Source organism: Sarcophilus harrisii, chromosome 1 (assembly GCF_902635505.1).
Source record: "Sarcophilus harrisii chromosome 1, mSarHar1.11, whole genome shotgun sequence".
Classification (NCBI taxonomy): Eukaryota; Metazoa; Chordata; class Mammalia; order Dasyuromorphia; family Dasyuridae; genus Sarcophilus; species Sarcophilus harrisii.
The window spans coordinates 38,551,819-38,574,570 of record NC_045426.1 but is presented as its reverse complement, the minus strand read 5'-3'; the positions used below and the strand labels follow the sequence as shown (position 1 = coordinate 38,574,570).

Below are 22,752 nucleotides of genomic sequence, written 5' to 3'. Positions count from 1 at the left end.
ATGTTTTTGTCTCAATTCAAGGACTCTTTCAGGCTCTTCTTTGCAGGGTGTATGCCATGTGTACAGTGCAAGGCCTTTTCAAGTTCAGGCAACAAGCTTTGCTTGGCCTTGTATACACTGTTACATGACAGTCAATCAAGGAAATTCCTCCCCATCAACTTAAATTCACATCTTTTTTATCTAATAACACTCAACATTTTAGAAAAAAGTTGTTCTTTTTTTTTCTAAAGAATATAGGAATATATTTTTAATATTTTAAAAATAATTTTAATTAATTTTCATTTTAATAAATTATTTAAACAGAAAAAATATTTTATTAATGCTTTAAGAATTTTATATATTTCTTTAAAAAAAAAAACATTATTTCCCAAACCTCAATTCATCTCACCCCACCTACCATTGTCAAAAGAATTTTTCTTTTTAACAAAGAAAAATAAGCCATCACATTGGCCAGATCACAAAATGACAGAAATTTAGAGTTCAAAAAGAACTCAGTGGCCATCTAGTTCAACTAATAACAGAAAGAATATCCCATATAACACATTAAAATATATATATTTCTCCTCGACTTGAAGAATTCCAGGGAAAGGAAACTTAATTTTTCAATGTAGCCCATTTCATTTTGAGGCAGCTCTGATTATTAAGCAAATTCAACTCCTCCTTCCTTATTTTTTTGGTTGGTTTGTTTTGTCTTGTTTTTGGAATTTCTTTTGTTTTGTTTTGTTTTATTGTCCTCTAAAAGAATGTTGAAGTTCTAACCATTATTCCTACTTTTGCCTTCTGAGCTCATTCAGGGGGGAAAAAAAAATTGAATCTCTCCTTTATATAACAGTTTTTCAAATACCTGAAAATAGTTCAATCTTCTCAGTACTTATTCTTTGCTAACCACCTTCCTTTTCCACAACCAGTTCTTATAAAACATATCTCTGAATATTTTTTAGCTTATTTGTGTCTTTATAAAATATTGCAAAAAGAAATGAATAAAATACTCAGTAAGGACTGATGAGGGAAGAAATATAACCTAAAATTGCATAAGTTTTTGATAGTTACAATATATCACTTATTTATGTTGGGTTTACAGTACAACAAAGCTCTGTTCTCTAGGAATGACTCCCCATAAATGATATGTGAAATTATTTTTTTTGTATCCAAGTTTAATTATTCCACTGATCCATCACTCTAGTTCTTAGCAAGTACCAAATAGCTTTAATAATGCAGCTTTATAAAAGAGTTTTAGGTACTGCTAAGTCCCCATAACACAATAAGCAAAGCCTATTATCAATCTATTTTTTGATAAACTCCTAAACTCCAGTTTCTAGAATAAGAACTCACTATTTGATAAAAATTGCTGGGAAAAACAGAAAATAATATATGAGAAACTTGGCTACATCTTACACCTCATACCAAAATAAGGTCAAGCTGGGTACGTGATTTGTGCATAAAGAATGATAATATAAACAAATTAAGTGAACAAGGGATAATTTACCTATCAGATATCTGGTAAAGGGAGGAATTTATGACCAAAGAATTAGAGAACATTATGAAAGGCAAAATGGACAACTTGTATTACATCAAATTAAAAAGTTTTTGCACAAATAAAACCAACAGAAACAAGATTAAAAGGGAAATACAAAGCAGGGAAAAAATCTTTAGAGCCAGTATTTTTTATAAAGGTCTCATTTCTAAAATATATAAAAAACTGTGTCAAATTTATAAGAATGAATGACATTCCCAATTGATAAATGGTCAAAGGATGTGAGTAGACAATTTTCAGATGATGAAATTAAAGCCATTTATAGTTATATGAAAAATGCTCTAAACTACTATTGATTAGAGAAATGCAAATTAAAACAACTCTGAGGTATCACATCACACCACTCAGATTGGCTAAAATGACAGGAAAGGATAATGATAAATGCTGGAGGGGATGAGGGAAAACTGGGACACTAATGCACTATTGGTGGAGTTGTGAAATGATCCAACTGTTCTGGAGAGCAACCTGGAACCATACCCAAAACTGTGTTTCCCCTTTGACTCAGCAGTGCCAATGGGTCTACATCCCAAGGTAATCATAAAAAAGGGAAAAGGACCCACATGTGCAAAAATGTTTGTAGCAGCTTTTTTTTTTACAAAGAATTGGAAAACGAGCAGATACCCATCAATTGAGAAATGGCTGAACTAGTTGTGGTATATAAAGGTAATGGAATATTATTGTTCTATAAAAAATAATGACCAAACTGATTATAGAAAGCCCGGGAAAGATTTACATGATCTGATGCTGAGTGAAACAAGCAGAGCCAGGAAAACATTGTACATAATTACAGCAAGAATGTGCAAAGATCAACTATGAGAGGTTTGATTCTTCTCAGTGACTCAGTGACCCAAGGCAATACCAATAGACTTTGGATAAAAAATGCCATCTGCATCCAGAAAAAGAACTAAGGAGATTAAATGTAAATCAACACATGCTATGTTCACTTCTTGTTTCTGGTTTTTTTTATCTCTCCCATGTTTTTCCCTTTTGCTCTGATAGAAATTTATTTTTATTTTTTACTTATTTATTTTTGCTGAGGCAATGGGGATTAAGGACCAATGGGGATTAAGTGACTTGCCCAGTGTCACACAGCTAGGAAATGTTAAGTGTCTGAGATCACATTTGAACTAAGTTCCTCCTGACTTCAGGCCTGATGCTCTATCCACTGCGCCATCTAGCTGCCCTTATTTCTTTTTAAAATTATTATTAATTAATTTATTTATTTTTAACACACATTGCTTTGTGAATCTTGTTGGGAGAAAAAAATCAGAACAAAAAAGAAAAACTATGGAAGATAAGAAACCAGAATGTTAGCATGTGTTTATTTACATGCAGTCTCCTTAGTTTTATTTTTTGTTGTTGTTGTTGTTGTTGTTTTTTCTGGATGCATTCTTTCCTTAACTTTCTTTCTTTTTCTTTTTTTTTTTTTTAAGTTTTTTTTGTTTCTGTTTTCTTTTGCAACCTGGATTCCATGGAAAAATCTTTCGTGACTTCACATGTATAATATAATAAATAATATCAAATTACTTTTCTTCTCATGGAGGGGATAAAGCAAGAGTGCAAGAGAGAATTTGCAACATTTTTTTTTTTTTTGGCTGAGGCAATTAGGGTTAAGTGACTTGCCCAGGGTCACACAGCTAGGAAGTGTTAAGTGTCTGAGTCCACATTTGAAATCAGGTCCTCCTGACTTCAGGGTTGGTGCTCTATCCACTGTGCCATCTGGCTGCTCCCTTGCAACTCATTTTTTAAAAAGAGAATTATTCTTAAAATATTTTTACATATAATTGGGAAATATTTAATAAAATAAAAAAACAACAACAGTATTGAAAGTCCCACCAAAATAATTTTTTTGTTTGTTTTTAGTTTTTGGATTGTCTTGACAGAATTAGTTCATTTTGAAATTTAGCACTCCTGATGCCATTTTTGCTGGATGATAAAATGCTTTCCTGCTCTCTTATGAATATTTATATTTAAAGTTTAAATTAATAAGTGAATTCCCTATAAAGCTACCTTAGTTCCTTCCTATAACTCCTATTTTAGTCTTTTATTGGAGTGGTGTCATCTTTGTAAGTTAAGAACATCTTTTTAAGTAAATATTCCTAGTTTTATCTTATGAGAATCTGTCCTTCACATAAACTTTTTGAAACTTGCTTGAACTTGACAGCGAAATTAACCTTAATATTATTAATATCAAATGTAATATTACCTACTGCTCCCTCTAAATAATCCTAGTAATCTCTTTGCATTCTCTTCTTGAGTTATTTACTTTTTATTAGTTTGAGCTGAGCCTTACTCTCAGTCCCCATGCTGAGATCTTCTAAATATCTAGCTTAACAACTGTTGTTGCCACTTTCATTAAGATTTATGACAAATTAGGTCATGAAGAGTAAAACAACAAGAAAAAAGTGGGTTTTCTTGATCAGATTGCCAATGGCATCTGTTGTTATATGATCAGCCTCATTCTTTACATAATTCTCCCCAATTCTTTTTCTCCTGAAAACATAAAACCATTTTCTGTGACTCTTCTTATTGAGCATTATGCACTCAAGATGTGTTTGGTGATGTGTTTATGTCAATTAATCATAATCTTTTCCCTCCATTTATGACTTTAATGTGTTTCAGAACTAATAAACTCATGTCAGACTCTACTCAGATTTCTTTTCCTTTTTTAAGGAAACTGTAGAAAAGACAGATCATTTCCCCACCATCTGCAATAATTTAAAAATCAGAAACCAGTACTTACATGTTAGTTTCAGAATTTAATTCTCCTTCTATATTTTGAAGGATAAATTTAATAAGTTATAACCTGCTATAATTTGACAGAGAACTCTAAAAGATATCCTGATAATTAAAACCCCTTAGCATTTCTGTCATCATGTCACATTTCTTTGTGATCTGTTTCCCAAATTTTTCATCCATTTCCTCTTTTGGCCCAGTCAGGCTGCCAGTACTATAATTACAAAATCACTTTTTTCTTCCTTCATTGAACCAAAACTAAATGCTTTAAAACATACTTTAATTGGTTTTCTCACATTAAAATCCTTTCTTAATATATAATATGCCCCACCAACTATTTACCTATCTTGTTTATTTTAGCATACCATAAGCCAATCTAGAACCATATTTCAGTTAAAAGTATTATTTCACTAAATCTCAGTAATAACTACAATACTATATTTATTTCTTTTTGATCTGACAGTATAAACAATATTACAAAATATTTAAATTCAAATACAAAATACAAAATATTATAAAATACTAAAGTTCAATGTATCAAGTAGCATCATTTTATCATGATTCAAAATTCCTTATTACAGTTTTAAAATTTGAACATATTTCTACTACAACCTACTATATAAGATGTAAGTAAGTATTATATTCCCTAAGATTTGGAGCATTGGAACCAATAAGTTCATTGAGTCATTTTGCCCAAGAGGTCCCCAAACAAGAAGACATAGAAAATTGAAGCGTTCACTTCCATGAAATATTGACATGCATTTTGTAATAATCAGGCTTAGTATTGCCTTATATCAAACTTTATCAGAACTTACAAGGTAGGTCTATTGTTCTATGAAGCTAGTTAATTAGTTGCTTAAATCTTTGATCACTGAGCCTCCTTTGAGTACTGGAAAAATCTTATGATTCAGGAAGATTATGACAATACAGGACATTTCAATTTTAATAAATTTTACATTTAAGACATTGTCTAAGTATAAATTTAAAAGTCAGCCATGACATTGTTGAAAAATTCTATTTTACAAAACTTTCCCAAATTACTTTAATCAGATGATTAAATGATTAGGGCTTTCTTTTAGGAATACATTCAAGTATTTAAAAATCTTAACCTACTCAACTGAGTTGCATATTTGAAATAATATCACACAAAAAAATATGCTATAATAGTATCTCATAGTCCACAGCAAAATTTGAATGGGCCTTGAAACTTTTACTGTGAAAAGTTGAGCTTTTACATTAGAGAATGGCCAGATGGCTCAGCTGATAGAGCATTGGATTGATACTTGTCAGCTATGATCTTGAGCAAGTAACTTGAATCTTGTTGGCCTCAGTTTCCACATCTATAAAATGAGCTGGAGAAGTAAATGGAAAAGCACTTTTTTTTCCTCTGCCAAAAAAAAACTCCAAATTTAGTCATGAAGAGACATATATGACTGAAATGACTGCACAAAAATTACATTAGTTGATCTCAAAACTTTATTCCAATTACAATCTAGCATGGTATGATCTTTAAAACAAAGCAACTAAAACAACAAGAATAATGAGACACTGATTAACAAAATGTTTTGCATTAACAGACAAGAGGTGCAGTATCTCAATTAATAGTTTAATTTGCACTTATGAAAAAAAGACCAGCCCATACATATCAATTTCCTGAATAAAAATTCAGCAAAAAGCAGGTGGGAGAAGTTAACTCCAGCTCTTGAGGAAATCTTTGAATTTAGTTAATATCAGTTTTGTTATGCCTGTACTCAGAGGTTTTCATGTTTTAGTGACACCATTTAAACTATTGAATTATTTTGTTTAAATATGCATTAAGTATATCTTTTCTATCCTCACAGAGTTATGAGTACTTACAAGTCAAAAATTGTCTTTATTATTCCTTTTATTCCTAGCTACTACCATACTTCTATGCATAAATTAGATCGTTAATCAATGCTGAATTGATTTAAAATCTAATTAATTAACATGAACACTAACAAAACACAAAGGTTAATTAAAATGAAGAGAAAAATGTAAGGATCATTATTATGCTTCTCTCACTAAAATCTCAATGAATCAAATACCTCAGATTTGTCCATATCTGATGATGAAAAAGAAACAAGCCTCAATTATCGGTCTGAACAGAGAAATGGTTAGTTTGTCGAGAAGTCACATGGTATTTATTTTGAAATTTGATCCATTGTATGGCCTGGGCCTCAAGAGTCTTAGGGGTGGATGTGGATATCTGTTTGTTGAGATGTTTATTCTATGAAAAGCATGAAACCCTGGAAAGTTTTCTCAACATTTAAAGATGAAATTTCCAGAATTAAAAAAAAGTCATTTTTAAGTTAAAATTTGAAATTAAGTGTTTAGATAATCCTTACAATACATGTGTATTAGTTGCGGGGGAAAAAATCACTTGTGAAAGCTTCATTTTTTTCCCCTACTGTAAACAAAATGGAAAAAAAAAATAAAGAAAAAAAAGAGGAAAAAACGGTGTTTAATACTTTTCTAAAACTTGTGGTACAATTTTTAACTTCAAACCAAAAAAAATTTTGAGTTAAAAATGACCATTTGTTCCAATTATCTTTGGTTTCTGAAGATAATATCAAATGCTGTCTGCAGATTTATTTGAGTAAAAATTCAAAATATTATTTAAATTCATGGCAAAAAGCCATTTAAGCCATTTTAACCTCTCAGAGCTCCAGGAAATTCTCAAAGACTATAACTTGCAGAATAAATTCTACTCTTCATTGGTAGTCTAGCTTTACTCTAATCTAAGAAAGTAGCCCACAAGAAGAATGAACTCATAGATTTCATATGAATGCATTTTTGTGCATAATACAAACACATACACATGACACATATGTGACCTATGTGACACATAAGTATATGTGTGTATCTTAATACCTACCTATGTGCCTTGTATTTTTATGTGTGAATATATATTTTTTGTACATATCTAATATCCTCAACAAAAACTCAGCCTCAAAATTGATTGTTCTATATAGCACAAAGGTAACCCTGATTTCCTGATTATGCCATTGGAGTTTTATAAAAGGTTATGCTCAGAGAAATTGAATCTTCCTCAAAAACATATTAGCTATATAGCCCATGATGAAGGAAATTAATGATAGATATGTGGCCCAGTGGAAAGAATACTGGATTTTTAGTTAGAAAACTTAAATTCAAAATGTGCCTCAAACATTTAGTTGTATGGCACTTGAGCAAGTCAGTGATCTCTATCAGCCTCAAATTTTTCATCAATAAAATAGGGATAAAAATAGCAACTACTGCTTAGTGTTGTAGTGAAAATGGCAATCTTTTAAAGTTCTTTGAAAAACTTAGTGTTATATAAATGTTAGCTTTTAAAGAGAAAACAATGAAATAGAAATAAGATTAAATTTGAAAACAAAAGATCTGAGTTGCAATTTTCATTCTGCCACTTAATACCTACCTATATAACCATACTTGTTTCCTCACTTGTAAAACAAACACTGGCACTGATGGGATGAGAGTTAAATGAGTTTAAGAAGTCAGCCTGTCAGCAGACTTTGCCATTTTCTTTCTCCATTGCATGCTTTTTGTATTATATATAGGAAAGAGTTTCTCAGAAAAATAGAAAAGGTCATGAAATGCAGATGCCTAACTCTATGAGAACAAGATGAATCAGAGTCTCTTCTCATTTCCCTTTCTCCCTTATTATTTACCTCTTTAACCAACAACAATATCCAAAAATCCAAAGAATAAATCTGAAAATGGAAAGAGGAGATAATCCTAATTTACCAATTACCATTGGGAAAAAGAACAAAATCTAAAAATCATACATGACACATATCAGAGGACAGATTCTTCTATACAAAGAGAAAATGGGAATGCATTTTGACAACTGCCATATTATTATTCTAATCTGAACTCAAGACTACAGCACACTTTGTAACTCCTGGCGACAATAAAGAATATCCTTCTCATTCAGATACCTCTTGCATACATTTTCTTTTCTATCTCTCTTATATAAGTGTTTTGATTGGTCCACAATTTGAATGAGAAGATAGGGTAAGTGAGCATGTGTGGCAGCAGCTACCTTGTACTCATCATGAGAAGATAGGAGAGAGCTAAAGAGATGTGATTAGAGCCCATGTATACTGCCATCTCTTATAGAATTTCCCTCCTCAAAATCAAGCAAGATTAAAAAATAGAGTCACTTGAAAAGAACTGATTGGTGACTGACTACACAAGGAATAAAATACATTTGATGAAACAGAAATAAACATTGGGTGTATCATCTTTATACTAAGATTTAGTATTATTAGTTCAACGAATACAGAATATTGTTCAATAGTGGCAGTGTTGAACCCTGGATAATAAGCGATAGCCATTCTTTTCCCATTACAGGAGTCCAGCCTCTGCTAGGGGGTCCAGGGAGCTGAGCAGGAGGAATAGGGTCTGCATTAAAGGAAGACAGAAATCATGGGGTAGTTTGAGTGAGAAACTGATGGAAATGATGCTCCCACTTCTCTCAGGCTCCTTCAGGCTTTATTTTTATACTATATCATGATCATATACATTTCTTTAGGTCAACAAAGTCTTCAGACATGTGTCTGACTTATTGACTTTTATATGTTGCTACATTTGACATTTAGTATTTGAGAAAGTTTTTTTTAGTAAAATGTTAATTATCGATTGCATTATGTGAAGCTAATAATGAAAGGTAAATGTTAAATGTCAGTGAATTTTGTTAATTTACTTATGTCTTCTTTATCAATCCTATGGATTGTTTGATTCCTCTATTTCCCTGACTTGGAACCATGTACATAGGCATTTAGGGCAATTCTAGCTATTTTAACCCTCTACTGACTCCTAGGCAAACTGAGCTTTTCTGAGCCCAAGTTAATAAACACTATTGTGGCTTAGACCTTTGGATTCTCTCCTATAGAGACAATGGTGTTCAATAAATTCCTGTATATGGTATTGGAGCCCCATTGTACTTTAGCAAGGTAATTCTCTACTGCGATTTGGAACACTTCAAACTTTTGGAATGCATCCATCATTTTCTCAGTGAGAGATTAGTTTTATTAGAACAGAATATGCATGTGGAATCATTTCTAGTTAACTTGCCCAAATCCCCCTTGTCACCAGATTTTTTAGATAATGTTTAGTGCTGTAATCAAGCCGATTATAAATAATATAGGAAATAGTAGTCCACTAATGAGAATCACAGAAGGAAATGTTTCTGCATGAGTGCTGCACACATTTGATGTCAGTGTTGGACTTTGCCAATCAATTTAGAGATTGCGGCTTCCAACAAAGATATGCTACATTTTCCCATCTCTAATTCTGGGGCTAAGAAAAATAAAAATTTCTATGAAATTATAGTAGAACCAACAAATAATCATATAGATAATAGCAACTCATTTGCTCATGATTTTTAGCTAAAAATAACCTTCAGAATCTAATTTCAAATTCCATTCAAATGCATTCTCCTTGAGGAAAAAGGTCTACTTTGATGTTTGCTTATATTTATAATAAACCCTTATAAAATGTTTGTTGCTTTTCATTATTTATTTGATGGTAATATTTTATAATAGAAATAAAGTTTTAACAATTAACTATCATGCCTGGGAAATAACATTCGTACATTTTATAATACTTTACAATTTGGAGAGCACTTTCCTGAAAGCAAAAACAGTGAAGCAGCTAATAGGAGTAGAGTTAGATCTACTTAATGATGAAACAAATAAATAAATGACCTCATAGTATGAATAACTTTACTATAGTTATAAACTTGTAAATTTCAGAAGCTGGACCTGAATTCTGATCTGACTCCAAGACCAGAAATATTTTCCATCACGCAGACTTGTTTTACTTTTGTTAGCCTCCTTTTCTTTATCTTTCATTTAGCAGATATATTTCTCTGAAGTCCATTTATGTTCCTTGATTCCTCATAGTGTATATTATTTTCTGAAGTTTCTTTTTTTGTTTTGTTTTGTTTGTTTGTTTTTGTTTGATGGTCTTTTCCCTCCCTGGTAGGAAATTTTATCTGTCTTTTCTAAGTAATGGCAGTATTTGTTTTCTTCTTTGTTAGTACTATATCCAGAACAGACAAGAAAAGAAGCAGAGAAATAAATCAAGTGACTTCCCATATGGCTATTTCTGCTTTGTAAGATTGCCTAGAATTTCCTAGTTAAAGAAGCAATTGTTTCTGTAAATTTAGTAAGTGACTAATTCTTTGTATTATCCTCTGGTGATCTTTCACACATCTGTAAGTGAAACAGTGAATCAACAGGCATTTATTAAGCATCTACTTAAGGCATTTTGCTAGTGGCTGTTTGCTCAGAGAATACAAAGACAAATGCAAAACAGTCTCTGTCCTCTATAAATGTAAGTGGGATACAACAAGAACACATATGCATAAATAGAAAATGTATAGACATTAAGGATACTTTGTTTCAGTAGAATATGCCAAGGGAAGCACTAGCAGTTAATAAGATTAGGAAAGACATTTACATTGAAAAGTCTTCTCTGAGCTAAGTTTTAAAGTAAACCAGGGATGCTGAGATGTGGAAGTGAAGAGTGACTTTTAAAGGTCAAGGGATATTAAGAAGTAGAACTGAGAAGGAAGTAAATGCCAGACATGGGGGACAGATGATGAAAAAGAATCAACAACAGAGATGGAAAATCATGTATGAGGTGGAGTAAGAAGATCATGGGGCTTAATGACAAGAGTAAAAGAAGAGGAACTTAAGGCTAGTCTAGGAAAGAAGCTTAGTGCCAGATCATGGAGGACTTTGAATCTGGATTTTGCCTGAAAGGAAAAAAGTGAGCTACTAGAACTTCCCTGAAAAGGCTTTAGAAATATCATTTACTAATAATAATAGAAATGATAATGATAATGGTGATGATGATGATAATATAATACTGGAGAAATTGAGGCAAGATAGAGATTAGAGAGTTTTTAATATTTTATTTGAGATTCTGAGAGGGAGAGAGAGTCTGGAGACAGAGCAGAAATCATTTTGCTTCCAAGACTGGATTGGACTTTTGTCTCAAAGAATTCAGCATTGAATATGAGATTCCAATGATTTTTATATTGCTCTAATGATCAGGGGAAACAAAGGCAAGGGGTGAAGTCCAAACACTGGTGAGAAAGGAATTTTCAGGAATTCCAGGACCATAAATCCGATGCTGACAGGTTTTTGGGGGTGAAGACCATAAATTTTGAAAAACTGGGAGTGCATGACCAACAGGATGATTTCAGAAAGGCCTGGAGAGACTTACATGAACTGATGCTGAGTGAAATGAGCAGGACCAGGAGATCATTATATACTTCAACAACAATACTATATGATGACCAGTTCTGATGGACCTGACCATCCTCAGCAACGAGATCAACCAAATCATTTCCAATGGAGCAGTAATGAACTGAACCAGCTACGCCCAGAGAAAGAACTCTGGGAGATGACTAAAAACCATTACATTGAATTCCCAATCCCTATATTTATGCCCACCTGCATTTTTGATTTCCTTCACAAGCTAATTGTACAATATTTCACAGTCTGATTCTTTTTGTACAGCAAAATAACATTTTGGTCATTTATACTTATTGTGTATCTAATTTATATTTTAATATATTTAACATCTACTGGTCATCCTGCCATCTGGGGGAGGGGGTGGGGGGTAAGAGGTGAAAAATTGGAACAAGAGGTTTGGCAATTGTTAATACTGTAAAGTTACCCATGCATATAACGTGTAAATAAAAGGCTATTAAATAAAAAAAAAATAGAAAAGAAAAAGAAAAAAAAAAACTAGGAGTGCAGGAGATATTCAGCTAGAGACAGGAAGTCTGGAGAGATATAGAGGATGCCAATTAAGTATGTGAGATAGAACATCTGGAGTTTTATGACTCTTTTTGGAATATCAGAGTGGCCAGATCTCCACAGCCCTAATTATCTTGGGCCTAATGAACAGGAAACGGGGGTTACAACCAGGGAGATTGAGGCAGAACAATTTAGGGAAACTGAGGCAGAACAATAAAAGAAAACTGTGACACAATAATAATAGCATTTGCAAAGTGCCATAAAATTTACAAAATAAAAAAAGCATATAAATGTTATCTCAGTTATTCCTCATAACCACTCCCCAAGGTAGGTTTAATGATTAACCCCATTTTCTATAAGAAAACTGAGTTAGAGACAGATGAAGTTCCTTATCCATATAATAAGTATCTGAGGTGGGACATATCAGCTGATTCTTCATATCCATCCTCACTGCCAGCACACTACTTCACATCTTCATCATTGTGTCAGGACTATGACAACAATCCTCTAAATGGTTCTCCCATCTCCAGTCCAATCAATCCAATATTCTTGAGTCACAATAAGTGTACTCATCCTGATACTAATTTCTGGTCATATTACTACTCATAGCTACAACTTCAATCTTTTTATTTTGCATTTCAAATTAATTCTAACATCTCTGAATAATTCTTATCTCATCTGAAAATTGAACTTAAGCAATATTAGGCTTGGTAGGTCTTGCAGGGATTATTTCATAAAATGTAGAACATGTTGAATTTTGAAATCAGAAGGCTAGGATTGGAATCTGCTAAGTTCATATGGGATATTATGCAAATTAATTAATCACTTTGATCCCCAATTCCCCATCAATGAACTAAAAGGGTTTGACAACCTCTAAGATTCCTTCCAAATTTATATCTGTAATATTTTAATTGGTTTCCAAATTCACTCAATAATCTGACCCTAACCCATATATTTATCATTATCTAGTAGAATGTAAACTCCTTGAGGTCAGGGATTATTTCCATTTATTTTTCCTGTGTGGGACAATTTCATCCACAAATCAATCAGAGTCCCTCAGAGTAAGGAAAGGCAAAAAGAGGTTTATTGCCATCTTATGAGAAAGGACATCTCCTGTCTGACAAAGTGTTTGTCAGTAAAGAAGTGCAAAGCATAACTCTGAAACACAAGATTCAATAGTATAAATACAGAAGTCCCCTCCCCAAGCTGGCCTTTTTTCCTATCGTTTCGGGGATTTCAGGCTTACATTTTAATTACTGTAATCTAAAGCAGAAATAAAAGAATACAAGTCAGTAATAATAAACTCTTAATTTAAGTTTCCCTAGAGAACTGATATACAAACAGATATAGAATTCAAAGAGATCATCACCTTTAAAAGAATTACTTAAATGCTGATTAAGAAATGGTGGGAAATAAAAGGGGACACCACTTGCAAATTTTTAGCTATCACTCTCTTTGTTATTATAAACTCTCATGTCACAATTAAAAGTATACTTTAAAAATTTAAGGCTATATACCCATGAGAGAGCATCTTTACTCAGTTAATTCCACACAGCCCTTACCCTAGGCTCTACCAAAGAGACAGCTTAAGCAGCTACTTAAGGTAGAGTGCTGGTCTTAGACTCAGTTAGACCTGTATTCAAATATGACTTCAGATATATACTAGTTGAGTGATCCTGGACAAGTTACTTCATCTGTTTGCTACGAGGCAGCTAAGTTGCTCAGTGTTAGACTTGTATTTCAGAAAGCCTGAATTCAGCTCTGGCTTCTACAAGCAGTATGATCATAAGTCACTTAATTTCTGTTTGCTTTAATGACATGGAGAAGGAAATGGCAAATCACTCCAGTATCTTTGAAAGCAAAACTTCCATGGATGGTATTGATGAGCTGTGGTCCATGGTGTAAGAATGAGACATGACTGAATGACTAAATAGCAACAAGGCTTTATCAGAGTAACTGGGCATAGAATCGGTGACTAATAAAAATGTGAATTGAACTGACTTATCAAGAGTCTATTTTTGATGTATAGTTAGTAGCAACCACTGTCCACTGATGATGGATTTTCCTAGTATTTACATCATTTGGTTAACCTTTTTGCAGAAGAATATTATATATTTTGACTTCTTGTTCTGTTACTGAGCTGGCCTGGTGTGCTTTTGAGTATCAGAGACTCCACTTGAATAAGCTTGGCAAATTGCTAATAGCCCGCCCCTCATAATAGTGAATATGTGTTATTGGGCTTACAGGCTGTAACAGTCCTGGATCCAATGTTCCCTTGTAAATAGGTTTAATTTATTCCTATTTCCTGCATGCTACTCCATCAATCTGCTTAGGACAAAAGAAAAATAAGGCCGTTCTTTCTTCCAGCCCAAGAGCTCTCAATGACTTCATGCTAAGGAAGGACAGCCCACTCAGCACATTTCACTGTGGCCATTCACAGCCTCTGATAAATGAAAGCAACCACCCTTGCCTTAATTAAACACTCAAATCTCAAAGTTGCACGTATCAGCTAAGCAAATGGATTTTCTTTGGCTCATTTGCATATAACAGGCAATAAGAACCGTATGCTATTATACCCCCCATCACTATGATAATAAGTTTACATCTGTCTTCAGAGGTAGCACTCACATTAGAGTTATGCTTCCTTTTTAATTTCTTTTCCTCCTGAGAGAAAGAATATAGTTTGAAGGTAAGAGTTGAAGCAGTATTTCTCATTGCTTTTCGTTTTGTTGGGTTTCTTTGTCTGTTTATTCAGACATTAAATATATCACTGTGTTATTGCAATATTTCATGACCTCAATGAATCTATAATCTTATCAATTTAAGTCTTTCCTCCTTCTTCCTCTGTTCCTATCACAAATGATCCATCTGTAGTGAAACTCTTGCTCGTGTTCTCCTATAAATCCTCCACAAGGATTCTATGTGCCATGCTAGGAGACTTTAGTATTCTTTATATTATAAGGTTTCCTATAGATGCTTTAAAATCATTTTCATTAGGTGATTGAACTTAGTCCTTTGACCTTTATATGTCTTTTTGTGAATATCTTTTATATTATGTGTTCTAATAATTCTTTTGGGTATCAGCCTAGCAAAGTACTTGAAAGGCTTATCAGAAATAGAACATTTGAGGAGTCATTCTTAACTATTACAACTCATAAAATACAGAAATACATAAAATGTCTCAGTTCCATGTCACTTCATTATGCTTCTATAATGATGGTGATAGGATGGGAAAATGATTAAATCATCATAATAGAAGAGGATACTGATAATAGTAAGTTTAAAAAAAAATTGAGTAAATACTATGTTTCTAATCAATAAAATGATATTCATAATTATATTACTTATCTCAGAATTATTGAGACGGAAAAAAATGTTGAAACTATAAGGTACCACGTTAATATAATTAATATAATATGTTATTATTATTATTATTATTATTTCCTGTGATAAATTTCAAATATTTCAAGATATTCAAAGAAGTATTTTGGGTAAAATGATGAACTTATGCAGCCAAAATTATTTATTAATTGGACATGTGTTTAATCTGTGAATTTTGGTTTCTTTATCTACAAAATTTCAATAAGATTCCACCTCACAGGGTTGTAATAAATATCAAGTAAGGCAATATATGTATAGAGGCACAGCAGATGGAGCACTGGAATTAGGATGAGGGAGATTCATCTTCATGAGTTCAAATCCAGTCTCAGAAACTTATTAGCTGTGTGATCCTGGAAAAGTCACTTAATTTTGTTTGCCTCAGTTCTGCATCTGAAAATAATCTGGAGGAAGAAATGACAAACCACTGCAGTATCTTTGCAAAAAAAAAAAAAACTTCAAAATGGGGGCAGCTTGGTAGTGCAGTGGATAGAGCACCTAAACTAGAATCAGGAAAATTTGAGTTAAATTCCATCCTCAAGTTTATTAGCTATGTGACCCTGAGCAAACCATTGAGCCCCAATTGTCTCATCAAATAAGAAGGGGAAAAAGAAGAAAAAGAAAAGAAAAGAAAAATGTGATCGTGGAGAGTTCAGCATGACTAAGCAACAAAAGGATTTTATAAGCCATAAAGTGCTACATAAACACAAGCTATTACTATCATATTCTCCCTAAATCTTTTCTACTGCCTAAGCACTTTGAATCACATGCTACTCAGTCCCCACCTGACCCTGATTTTTCTCTTGTGTATACACTACAGTTTTTTAATCTCTCTCCTTCAATATGGCATAAAGTGTTTGGTGCCCATACAAAGACACTCCCACACACATCTACTAATGCTTTGTAGGAGAAAACATATCGTGGGAGACTGGAAGTGATTCATAAGAAGTCAGTTTAATTCATTATCTTTATCCTTGGAGAGAACGCAATTTTACAATTAATTTGTCTTATATAATTAAGGTTCAACCACTATCTCTTAACTGAAAAAAAGTGCATTGTGTCTTAAATGATTTCTACGAATTCTGGGCTCTTAATTCTTGCTTCTTAGATATGAATATATTTCAAAGATCTTAATTACAATTCCTTCATCCAGATCTTGACAATTATTTCTTTCCTATAAAATTCACTCCTCCTCGCCCTCCTCCCCAACCTTTCTTCTTCTCTCTATAGTCACAGCTCTAAACTTTGGTCTCATCACTAATAGAAAATATTCTTTATGAGCAGGGAAAGTTTTTTTTTTTTTCTTGCCTTTGTACCCTTACATCCCATGTTCCTGGAACATATAAAACACTAAATCAATGCTTGATGAGAGATTTCTTAATTATCTAGTTATGGGATTACTGCAAGAGATTAATAGCCCTAGTTATGGAGGAAGGAGAACACATGGAAATATGTGTTTGTATGTATATATGTGTATATATGTATGTATGTAGCAACTACTACATGTCAAGGATTGTGCTAAGAATTTTTACTTTTATAAATTTTATTCTATTTTATCCTCACAACAATCCTGTGAGCCATATTCTGTTATTTATGAAGAGGGAAATGAAGAGAACATATGTTAAGTGACTTGCCTAGGGTCACACAGCTAGTGCGTATTTAAGGCCAGACATAAATTAAAATCTTCCTGACTCCATGCCTACAGTGCTACTGATTGTGCTGCCTCACTGCCTATACAAACCACATCATCTTCACAAGGAATTCTAAGCCCTATTTTGTACAGGGAAATTTCTACCTTTAGTCACAGGACAATTTTAAACTTCATTTCTTTCTACACTTCTCATCATCACAAATGGCCAATTTGATGACATGTTTATGAGAGATAATTATAAATACTCATGACATAATGAGTGCTTATTAAAAATAACCAACCTCTACCACAAAAATAAAAACAAAAAATAACTGGAAAAAAATCAAACAAACATGTTTTACTTTGAGAAACTTACTTGGAACTATGAAATCGATTTCTTCTGACATGGCAGTTCCTAATTCATTAGATGCGAAGCACCGGTATTTTCCTTGAAAGTGAGTGATGTGTCCCTCATTTAAGATTTTGAATGTGCCTGTATTATTAGATGAAATGATCCGTGGATCAGAGAGGAGACTAAAGTGTTCTTCATTCTTAGTCCAGTGAAACCTGAAAGATAGAATTAATGTGAAATTTTAAAAATGAGAAATAAGAAAATTATGCTTGAATTTTAAAAACACAGCATTCAGTGACAGAGAATTTTATTTAAAATGACAAATACATCCTGTGAAAAAAATATAAATGAAATCTCCATACATGTAAAGTGTATATAGGGGGCCTTTGAGAGATATTATGAAACAGGGTGAGTCACGAGTGAAGAGAAAAAGACTTGCTGAAATTTATAGGAGTATGAGATTTATATGGATATAAAGACTGATTTATAGATAGAAACTGAAATAGAAATATATAGATATTGAGTAGATATAAATTACATATCCTTTAAATAGATACATATATATAACATCACATTTACATAGAGAAATAAGAGCTTGCATCATGTGCACTATGATTCAGTTTTGTTTGTTTTTTGAGAGGTGATTATTAAAAGCAAAGTGTGACCCCTGTCCTGATGGAAGTACCAAGGCAAAGGTGTAAGAATGGAATATAATAAGAACTCAATCATAAGGGCTAGGGCACAAGACAGTAGATTCAGTCACAGTGAACAATGCTATTCACAAGAAAGAATATATGGTGAAAACAAGACCAGTCACTAGATAGATTTGATATTGAACAATTGATAAAGTCAGTTCAAGTTATAACCTATGGACTACAACTTGTATGGTCCTTATATCTCGACTGTACAAGAACCAGATTGGGTCTAATAGTCACAAGCAATTTATGTGACCTGACCTGGCCAACAGTCCCCTGGAGCAAGGACAGAAGTCAGTCACAGCACTGTGCTATGTCTGTATTTCATCTGTACAGGGAGGGAAATCTGGGATGAGGAAACTTCATTCACCAATGTGATTGAGAACTGCTTTGCAATTAAAGAGTTGTATAAAACATGATGCATATTTTGCCCCACATTATGCAGCCAATATGTATAGAAGCAGCATTGAACTCAGGTCTTCCTGACTCTCTATCTATTACAACATGGACTACTCATTACAAACACACAAACATATATACACACATACCTTATATGTATATGTGTGTGTATATATGTATTCATATAGCATATATACCCATGTGTGTGTATATATACACATATATGAATATATATATATATATATACACATTACACACACACACACACATATATATATATATATATATATATATAGTATGTGTAATATACATTTCTATCTCTATGCACACTTATATATCACAGATACTCAATGACAAATCTATTTAGTAGCTGGTCTTGCTCTCACCATGTACTCTTAGTCTGATAAAGAGTATTCTTTGTTCACTGTGGCCATATCCAAAGCTTTAAAAACTAGGAACAGTGACAAAGCTATCATCTTCTTCCTCATTATGTTCCTGAATGGACCTAGAGCTTGATCTTTTTCTTGTCTTCCTTAGAACTGAAGCATTGTAAACTTCACTGATTTCAATTCCCTTATTCTAGATCTATTGGAAACTGTCCATCCATCTGCTTCTGTTTTGTCTGATTTCTTTTCATGGCTGTTTCTTAGCTTCTTATTCTTTGGCACTAGACCTTCATGCCCATCTGGAACAAACTGGTCAATCAACTGTTGATTTTGGCATCCCTCTCTCATGGCTACAATCTCCTCTCATCCATTGCTCCATGCTGGTTCTCCTACCTGGTTTTATAGACTTGTTAATATTGTCTCTGTGAGCCACATTATTGAGAACTGATGGAGAGATATGCAGATATATTTATGAATTTTGCGTATCTGTGTATCTATCTATCTATATATGCATGCACATAGATATGCATACATGTGCATATATATATATATATATTCACAATATGTGCACATATACCTATATGTGTGTTTATGTGTGTATATATGTGATATCTTCATTTCAGAACTCCCTTTAGCAGCTCTTTATTCATAAGAGAAAAAAAAGCTGAATTTGTTCCCAGTCTCTTTAAAATGAGCTTTTGTTGCCAATTAGCTTGTACATCTTTAATGCTCATTTCTACCTCTTTGTCTTTGATCCACCTTTTCCTGCAGCCTAAAATATTCTTACTTTACTCCTGCAGATACGTGAATCCTTCAAAGGCCATCACTGCATATCCTAGGGAATCACTGTTAGACTCACTCATTTTATGAACAACATGTGGTCTTGGAATGATCCCAAATAGTTTAATACAGTTGTTGTCTATACCAAAGCTTTTTTAAAGTGTTGGTTGTGACCCCATTATGTAGTCAGGTAACTGAATGAAGAGATTGTGAAATTTTGATTCATTATCAGTCAGTGTTTTATTTATATTCCTATTTTACATACCTATATATACTCAGGATCATATAAAAATTTCTTGAGTAAAAAGGGGTCACAAGTGGAAAAATTTTAAGAATCCCTTGGGTATGCAACTAAACTGGAGGCTTATGGAAGTAAGAGATACAATATTATATTTCTTTCTTTTTTTTTTTTTTAACTTTATTTATCTTAGTTCCTAAACCAGAGCACTGATGAACAGATGAATGGACCCTCATGGAAAGTAAAGGTCATGAAGAAATAAAACAATAGTGATTGGATTATTACCAGTAAAAATGCTAAAGTTTTAATTTTGCTCATTTTCTATTAAGATTAAACATTAAATACTGCTGAGTTAAATTTAATGTCCCATTGAGTTATCAAAATATGATTTAAGGGGTGTTGAAAACATAATCGAGGTATAATGTCTCCCAGAGAATGTTTAACATGCTGTCAAATGATCAATTTTCATTAAGGATGTGTCTCTCTTAGATGGATAGGTAGTCATGAGTCTGATCATCTGTAAAATGAGAAAGTTACATGAAATGATCTTTAATGTCCCTTCTAGGTCTCAAATATTATCATCTTGTGATTTAGATATCTCAGTGTATGAATTTATTCAGTATATGCATTTCTGAAGAAATATGTGTAAATTAGATTTAAAAAAATCATTTTAAAGTAGACTTCCAGTAATCAATCAATTATCTGCTAAGCAACTAGCAATTTCCAGGAGCTGTGTTAGCAATGTATACAAAGTTTAAAAGAGTCTCTACTTGTAAGGAGCTAAAATTGTTTTTTTTATTTTTTGGCATGGAATTGGGATTAAGTTAATAAATTAAACAATTAAGTTAAGACTTGCTTAGGGTCACACAGCTAGAAAGTGTTAAGTGTGTGAGTTCAGATGAGTACTGAGGTCCTCTGGACTTTAGGGACAATATTCTACTCCCCCAAGCAGCTGAAATTCTGATGGAGACATGTATACATAGGGTATAAAACTAATCAATAAAACATATGCAAGTTGAAAAATACAAAGAATGGGAGGGATGGTACTAGCAATTCAATGGATTAGGAACAGCCTCATGCAGAAGTGGCAGTGTTCGGGAAGAGATATAATGAAGCAGAGGTAAAGAGGAAGTTTTTTTAAGGTAATGTATATGGTTAACCAGAGTGAAGGTACAAAGAAGGGAGATAGAATATTGTGCGTGAGGTTTAAAAAAAAAAAAAAGGTTACTTTGACTGTCACACAGAGCATGAGAGAGAGAGAGTATGTCCAAAAGTTATGGTCAGTTTGCATAAGGTTTTAAGAGCTAAAAAAAATATGAGAAAATATTTTATCAGAGAAGAAATATGAAGCCACTGATCTTGAATTCATTGGTTTTGGTGAAGAAGTCTTTTGTTAACTAAAGCATTCTTGACACTAATTCAGCATGTCATAGCATCCTAATTCATCATTTTTGCCAACTAATTTTTTTCACAAAGCAATTTAAAATATAAATGAGTACTTTGAAACAATGAATGCCTGAGAAATTTTGGTAAATCCGTAATTTCACCAGGATAGTACTCCTTATGCCAACGTTACTCATGGCTCAACTCTTACCCTTTACCTCCCCTTGCTTTGCTCATCATTTTCCTACGAAGAACAATATATTCATCATGGAAGGAAGGGAGGAAGGGAGGGAGGGAGAGAGGGAAGATAGGAGGAAGGAGGGAGAGAGAGAAGAAGGAAGAAAAGAAGGGAGGGAGGAAGGAAGAAAGGCAGGCAGGAAGGAAGGGAGGGAGGGAGGGAGGAACAAATGAACAAATGATCAAACAAAAGGAGGAAGGAAGGGAGGAAGAAAGGAGAAATAAAGTATTATGCACATCATCTTTGCCAGGTAATACACTAATTGCTTTAGAAATACTATTAGATTTGATTCTCACAATAAACCTGTGTTATGCCACAATTTCCCTAAATTATTCTGCCTCAGTCCCCCTGGTTGTAACCTCCCCCTTCCTGCGATTAAAACTGATATAAATTAGGGCTGGAAGCCCTGACCATTAGCATCCCATAAGAGCAGATGGCTCATCTCAGATTCCTAGCTAGAACCCTTTATCTCTCCTTCCAGACTTTCTTTCTCTAGCTTGACTACCTACTTCACTCCCAACATGTAGGGATTTATGATCCTTCCTCTCAGAACCTAATTTATGGCTGTTCCTGGAAATTTCCTCTCACCAGTGGTCTAACCCTCTTCCTTTGCTTTTGTTTCCCTGATAGCTGGAGCCTAAAAGAATCCTTGGAATTCTTCATTCAATACTGAATACTTTGAGATTCAAGGCCCATTCAGTCTGCTGGGGTCAACATGAATCCTGTTTTGGCCCCAATCTCTCCCTCTCAAATAAAATATTAAAAACTCTCTAATCTCTATCTTGCCTCAGTTTCTCTGGCATTATAACTGAAAAGTTGATACTCATCCTTAAAGTGAGACACACTGAGGTGACTGTGTCTCCAACTGTACTATCTCATTTGATGTCAATAATTTAGGGACTGGTGAATGTATTTCTATAAATTGTCACAGTTCATAGAGAATCTTGTAGAATATTCATGTATATGTTGGAGATTTCTCTAAACAGACTTTTTAAAAAAGGTTATTGGAGTTAAGTAACTTGCGGGTCACACAGTTAGGAAGTGTCTGAGGAAACATTTGAATTCAGATTCTCCAAAATTAGTGCTCTACCTAATGTACTACCTTGCTGCCCCAAAAAGATTTTTTTTAAGCTTACATTTTATCCTATGACTTTAGATGAATTTTACAATATGTAGTTAAATGCATTTTACATTATCTACATCT

The 22,752-nt window shown here is 33.2% G+C and overlaps 1 protein-coding gene across 6 annotated transcripts in view; it reads right to left on the bottom strand.

Moving 5' to 3' along the window:
* Nucleotides 1–22,752, bottom strand: part of CHL1 (cell adhesion molecule L1 like) — a 267,221-nt gene that overhangs the window by 83,179 nt on the left and 161,290 nt on the right. For all 6 annotated transcript variants that reach the window (XM_031954105.1, XM_031954085.1, XM_031954075.1 and 3 more), the window contains one exon: nucleotides 17,454–17,644. In XM_031954105.1, the coding sequence (XP_031809965.1) occupies nucleotides 17,454–17,644 (191 nt within the window). The remainder of the gene's footprint in view (nucleotides 1–17,453; nucleotides 17,645–22,752) is intronic.